General features: G+C 38.6%; 1 protein-coding gene across 2 annotated transcripts in view; it reads left to right on the forward strand.

Annotated features, from left to right (window-relative positions):
• The window catches only part of gabra3 (gamma-aminobutyric acid type A receptor subunit alpha3), an 82,878-nt gene that overhangs the window by 57,301 nt on the left and 19,234 nt on the right, over positions 1 to 6,343 (forward strand). For both annotated transcript variants that reach the window (XM_069539649.1, XM_020085711.2), the window contains exon 5: positions 2,204 to 2,424. In XM_069539649.1, the coding sequence (XP_069395750.1) occupies positions 2,204 to 2,424 (221 nt within the window). The remainder of the gene's footprint in view (positions 1 to 2,203; positions 2,425 to 6,343) is intronic.

A 6,343-nucleotide genomic window follows, 5' to 3' on the forward strand; every position in this document is an offset into this window, starting at 1 on the left:
GAAAAACGGTCTGTCTCACAATGTTTAGGAAATAAAATTATTTTTGAAGCCCCACCCCTCCACAAAATTTAATTGAAATTGGTTGCGTAGTTTTTGCATAATTCTGCAACAACAATTGGATATGGGTGAAAAAATAACCTCATTGGGGCTCTGGGAACCAGCGATGGCCATTGTGCACTTTTTAAAAGTTATGTTTACATCATTGGTTAATTGTAGGAACATGAATATAAATAGTTAATTAATAGATTCTGGTTAAATATAAATGTTTTACAGTTGTAGAGTTGTTGAAACTGTATTTAGGAGTGCCTTGGTGACCCAGTACTCGTAGACAAATAAAACTTATCTGCAATGTCCCATTTTTAATCCATCCAGGGACAGATATGGCATGTCATCCCCCTTTTTCTCTCTCCCCACATATTCTGCGCCACCATTCTCTGCTTTCCAATGAAGGCATGCTGCCAAAACATAGCATATAGGCATATAAAAGGGATCTGTTTGTGTACTCATAAATCTGTTTGTAACCCTGCCATCCAGGTGCCATAAATGTGTTTTAAAATGTCATTTAAAATTACAGTTTGCTATACAGTAAATCCATTTGTGATCCTCGCAACCATAAAAAGAAAACTGAAATCTAGTTTTGGGCCAAAGTTCCACTCTGTCAAGGAGAAATCAATCACTCCCTCCCTGGAGGAACGCAAGCTGGCATTCGAACTGATTGTGCCATTTTGCCTTACATGGAAATCGACAATGCTTTTTCCACATCCCTGTCTTTCAATTCAAATTAATTCACAGTGTTTACAAGGGATTTCTGTTCAAAAGGAAAACAAATGATTGCACCGCCCAGCTGGGCCCAGCACACTGTTGTCTCTTTATTCATCACTGGATGTGTTACACTGAATGGGATGTGATTTGGCATCTCACAGAAAAAGACTACAGGGTGATAGAGTGCCTAACATGAGCATAACTGTGGTGATGGGGATTTAAATGGTCTTTCTGTGCCAGACTGGAACAAACTTTCTTGGAGTGTTGCCTGAAAGTTCAGGAACAAGATACAGAGGACACTGAACAATAGATCACCATATAGTGTGTGTCTGATAAACTAAATATGATAAAATAATCGTTGAAGTAGCTTGGTTTTTAAATTATTTGGAGCTCACAGCCGACTGGCGAGCAACTGCAGCTCGTCCACTGCACGAGCAAAAAGCACAAAGACAATTAGAGAGAAAACACAACAGTGTGCTTTCGTTGATCGCTGATAATGTGTACTGTTGCGGGAGATACAGACAGCTTCCTTCCATCTGACTCTGTTCAGACAGCTGCACTCAGTCGGCACTGCCGCTGTACCAGGCAGACGAGGTAAGGCTGTTGCTAGGACACTGACTCCTACTGAAAGAGTAATGTGAAACAAATTCCATTTGACTGGCTACTTCCTGCATTCGTTTTATTAACTTTCATGTGTTGATGACAGTACAGAAAGACTTTGCTGCATATTAATTAAACATGAAACAGATGTATTACAAAGATTTTGCACTGGAGCTCATTTGTCTCGTTTGAATTGTTTGAACATTGAAAGAAACTATGTTAACAGAGTAGTAATCAAATGACACAAGAATACATGACTTTAAAAGACACATCAAGATGCTTGTATGTGTAGTGGTGTGCCTGTATCTTATTTTCTGTTAAAGCGGTTAGTGGTTGACGGACGGTAAATCATGGCACACATGCGGTGACTGATCAAAAACTGTTTCACAAATAGATTCTACAACAAATCTTGGATGTTTTTTGGTCACTTGTTTACTTTGTGAATATCAAAATAGAGTATCCTTAGTTTAGATTATATTTTGTTTAATAATTTGGGGCTCATGGACCACAATGATCCAAAAGATGCCCATTGGTCAATGAATATAGTATGTTGAATATACATTTAACTGTCCATAGCACTTGCAGCCTATGTGAGTTTTACAAAGAGTCAAGTATTCACTGAACAATAAACTCTTCCCTGCCAAAATTCTGACTTATTGAAACATGATTGGTCCATTTCAATTAGTGTCCAAGAGTCAGTCAGCTTTCATTTCCTCATAGTGTCTGCTGTGAAAATCTTAAAGAGCTAAATGGATGTATTACCTCCATGCAACCGGTAGTAAATCCCAACTGCCCAAACTGTCATGTTGCCAACTAATTCCTTTGCCCTCTCTTCCCTTAGGAGTACACCATCGATGTCTTCTTTCGTCAGAGTTGGCGGGACGAGAGGCTTAAGTTTGATGGGCCCATGCAGGTTTTACCCCTCAACAATCTCCTAGCCAGTAAGATATGGACACCTGATACCTTCTTTCACAATGGAAAGAAATCTGTGGCCCACAACATGACAACTCCCAACAAACTGCTACGACTGGTTGACAACGGCACGCTTCTCTACACGATGAGGTGAGCCTTTATTCACACTGCCAACGGGGCCACTTCCCAGTTGAAGATGTTACGTGACAAGACTAAGAGTCTATGCCACTGCTGGCATCTTAATGATGCTGTACTTAAGGTGCTTTAACACCTTCCTTGTTTTGTCCGAACCACAATACCAGATGTGAAAGGAGCCATGAACCATAAAAGGGGGTTCTCTCATTAAAACAGAACCATGTAGTTTTAAACAATAAGAAGAGAAAGAAGCTGCAGTGGCTCACTGGACTGCCTTTGTCAATAATGAAAAACTTAATTTTGCTGGTAGGAACACAATAATGATTTTACAAAGTGAACCAGTTCAAATGGAAAGAATACGTTTATCAAATGAATACAATGACTGAATTAACGACACACCGGTCTACAAACCAATCAATGTCAAGTATAGGTAGATGCAGCCCATGTATAGGTGTTGATGACAAGACGTATGTAGATGTCATACAAAAGTTTCTATTCGCCCAATAGGGAGCAGAATAGAAACAGATCAAATGTAAACAATGAAAGAGAAAGACATGAACATTAGTTTGGACGATGGTCACAGATGTGCTGTCAGCTAAATGAAAACATGCAAAAAGATCATGCTAACATGAAGAGTTCAGTCGATGTAATAACTCCCCTCACTGGTGACCGAAAGCAACAATGATACAGTCCATTATAACACCACAGAAAACAGCTGCATGCTGACACATTAACATAATATACTTTGCTTGTAAAGACCTAGTTTTGCGCTGAGCTGAAAATAACGGCTTGACCAAGCAACAAACTGAAGACAAAGATAGAACCAGCGCCAGATTTAACTTGTCATGAAAGGTGAAACAGAATTAATCAACTTAGAAAGAACAACAGCATTGTCAACTGATATGAATTTCTGAGGTGAAACAAACTGAATGATTCAATTCAGCAAAGGGCTTTGTAATGTTTACGTCTATAAATATAAATGCCACTGGTCTGGACAAGTATTGGACAAATTGAAATTTTAAACTGATGATGGTGCCATGTGAAAAGGTTAAGGGATCACCCATGTTATTACAATTCATCCTGAGTAGAGTTTGAATATCAATTTTATAACAATTCATCTAACAGGTTGTTGAGACCTTTCACTTGAACAGCTCATATGTCAACCTCAAAACCTTGGTGCCGGAGGGATTAAAACTTCCGCTGTGTGGAGCTGATGCAGCAGCTACTTGATTCATTTCATCGGCCCGAGTGTCAGACTTGCAGTCAGTCTGGGCCACATGTGTTTCCCAGACAGCTCAGAAAATAATAATCATTTGATCAAAGAGTTGCCACTGTGTCTATGTCATGCCTAAAGTAGACTGTAAATAGCATCAGCTACCGAGACAGTCAAAGTCAGAGAATACTATTATCTACATGACTGGAGCAAAAATAATTCATTGGTTTCAACTCATCTAATCACTGCAGCTGTCAGTCCGTCGGCGTTCCCTGCAGCTTTGCGTCAGAGCCTTGAAAAGGCTTGAAAATGAAAAAAAAAAATGTTATGATGGTCATCCACATGGTCAGTATTGATTTCCAAGGGTGAAAATGAAATAGTGAGAGTTTCATATTGTGGCTCCACATGAGTGGATTGGATGTGGTGGCAGTCCTGCCAAGGCCAAAAATGGCATTTGAGCACTAATGGAGTATCACAAGGAAAGTTGTGTTGCGTCACCAAGTAAATGTCTTGTAAGATGATGAAAAGATTGCATGATGACACAAACTAAGATAAACCAGTGTCAGACAAAACAAAAAGACATTTTGCTACCAAACACATTCCTGGAGTCCCTATCTTTGTCTGACACTTAATTATTTATGGTAGTAAAAGCATTGTACAAAATATATATGTATTGTTAAAGGAAGTCTGCACAAAAGAGACTGATAATGTAGGTTTTACTCGGCACACTTCACATGTATCAGGCTTTAGAATAGAACAGGAATCCATCTGTTTTAATAGGATGTCTAGTGTGAAGTACATCACCATAGTGACGGGTACTCCTTAATAAACAACTGCTTAAATCCATTTAATCAGCACGTCTACAGCATCTGCACTGACAAATGCTGTGAAGGCCTCCGCTCTGCAGGATTGCATCATTATCTGTGAATTGAGGGAGCCGGTATTGTCTGCCGGTGCTGCTGCTGTCCTGGGATGGACATAATATATCAATTTGTAAATAATGTAAAACACTCATAGAAGACAGTGGTGTATATTTTTAGGTAAAACTTTTAGCAAGGATGTATTTATTCATAACCCCACAGCCATATCTGACAATATCCATTTCAGAGTTTTGAAAGAGATTTTTCAACAAAAATTAGGATCCACTGCACCAATAATGCACAACTAAACACTCACTGCTTTGCAAATACAGTTGGTGCAATGCCACCTTAAAGAAGAATTATTTCTGGATTTTGAACACATATAAATTTTAATATACACTTTAGTGTGCAATGTACAGTCACAGTCTTACTTATTTAGCAATGCTAGTGGATCTCCACCTTGATCCTGACTGAAACACCTATTTGATGAATTGCCAAGACAGTCATGGCCCAAAGGGGATGAATATTACTTCTGATCTGGCGTCACACAGTGAAGTTAACACTGAACTCTCAACTTTTCATTCCATTACCTTGTGTTTGGTAGTTTAGAGCTGCAGCTGTGGCTCAACATACCAACACACGTGACAGAAAACTAACATCTCAGGACTAAAAAAAAAAAAGTGCCATTCATGTAGAAGACACTGATGAAGATGTCAAATGGACAGCACAACAAGATTTGAAAGCTTTTTGGTGATAATGGCTGTCACCAGTGTCAATGGGCTGTAAACAAATAACTGAAATGGTGTTTATACATTATGTCCTGCCTCCTGAATGCTCTACCTGTGGTTGTAAACGCATCTGATTTCCCGATATGATAATTGGTTTATTAGCATTTTTTTTACTCTTAATAACATTTTGTCTTAACACAGACAGTTTACTTTGTCACCATTGATCAAAACAACTCTTTGTGTTGTCTGATCAATAGTTTAGGAACAAGATGAATTTGTCGATTAGATGTCAGTTTAAGTGCTGTGTGATATGCAGCGGCGTGTTGCTCACGTGTGATTTATGTTGTAACGTGTTAATTTGCGTAGTTACTGAGACACTTATCAGTAATGAGGCAGCACTGGAGAGCAGTCAAGAGGGTGGAAAACAATGGGCGCACAGGGTTGTTGCAAGTGCAAAACAAAGAGCTAATTAGAAACTGTACACTGTAGAAGTGGTCTGTGATATTGATAGTTTTAATAATTTGTTTCCAATAAGATTTATATGAACGTAACCTTTTACAACATGAAATAGTCTTTACGCTGATAAAACAAGTTAAATCTAAATTATAAAAACTGTAAGCATACCAAGCCACAAAACTCAGTATCTAAGCATGATGGATATCAAGCTATGTTCACTTTATCCAGTATGTTTAACAAATAAGAATGCCTCATAAAGCAAGTACATTTACCTACTTGGATATCCTGCTCCACTCCCAGTTCCTAACGCAGTTCTGGATTGATGCCTGGTCTATAAATGTTTAAACTGAGTTACAATAACCCTGTTTGTAGTCCATTTATTAGCGACCCAGTCCACCGTAGGGTGTTTTTATAGGCTACAGTTTTGTTTGAACTCAGCAAATTTAATCCTTGCATTGATTAAACATGTATGAGGGACATAATATGCACAATTTCTCTGTTTATTTAGAGTGCATTTTGTGGCTTGGCTATGGGACCAAATAATATAAACTCCAATGCTCCCTGGACATTGTGTTTTTGTTGTCAGTCAGCTGAGTGATCATGGATACAGGAGTAAACCTACATACCTTGGCTTTATGTTTACATCCCACATTTTCATTTTTCTAATGTCAGTTTCT

Source organism: Paralichthys olivaceus, chromosome 15 (assembly GCF_024713975.1).
Source record: "Paralichthys olivaceus isolate ysfri-2021 chromosome 15, ASM2471397v2, whole genome shotgun sequence".
In the NCBI taxonomy this organism is placed as follows: domain Eukaryota; kingdom Metazoa; phylum Chordata; class Actinopteri; order Pleuronectiformes; family Paralichthyidae; genus Paralichthys; species Paralichthys olivaceus.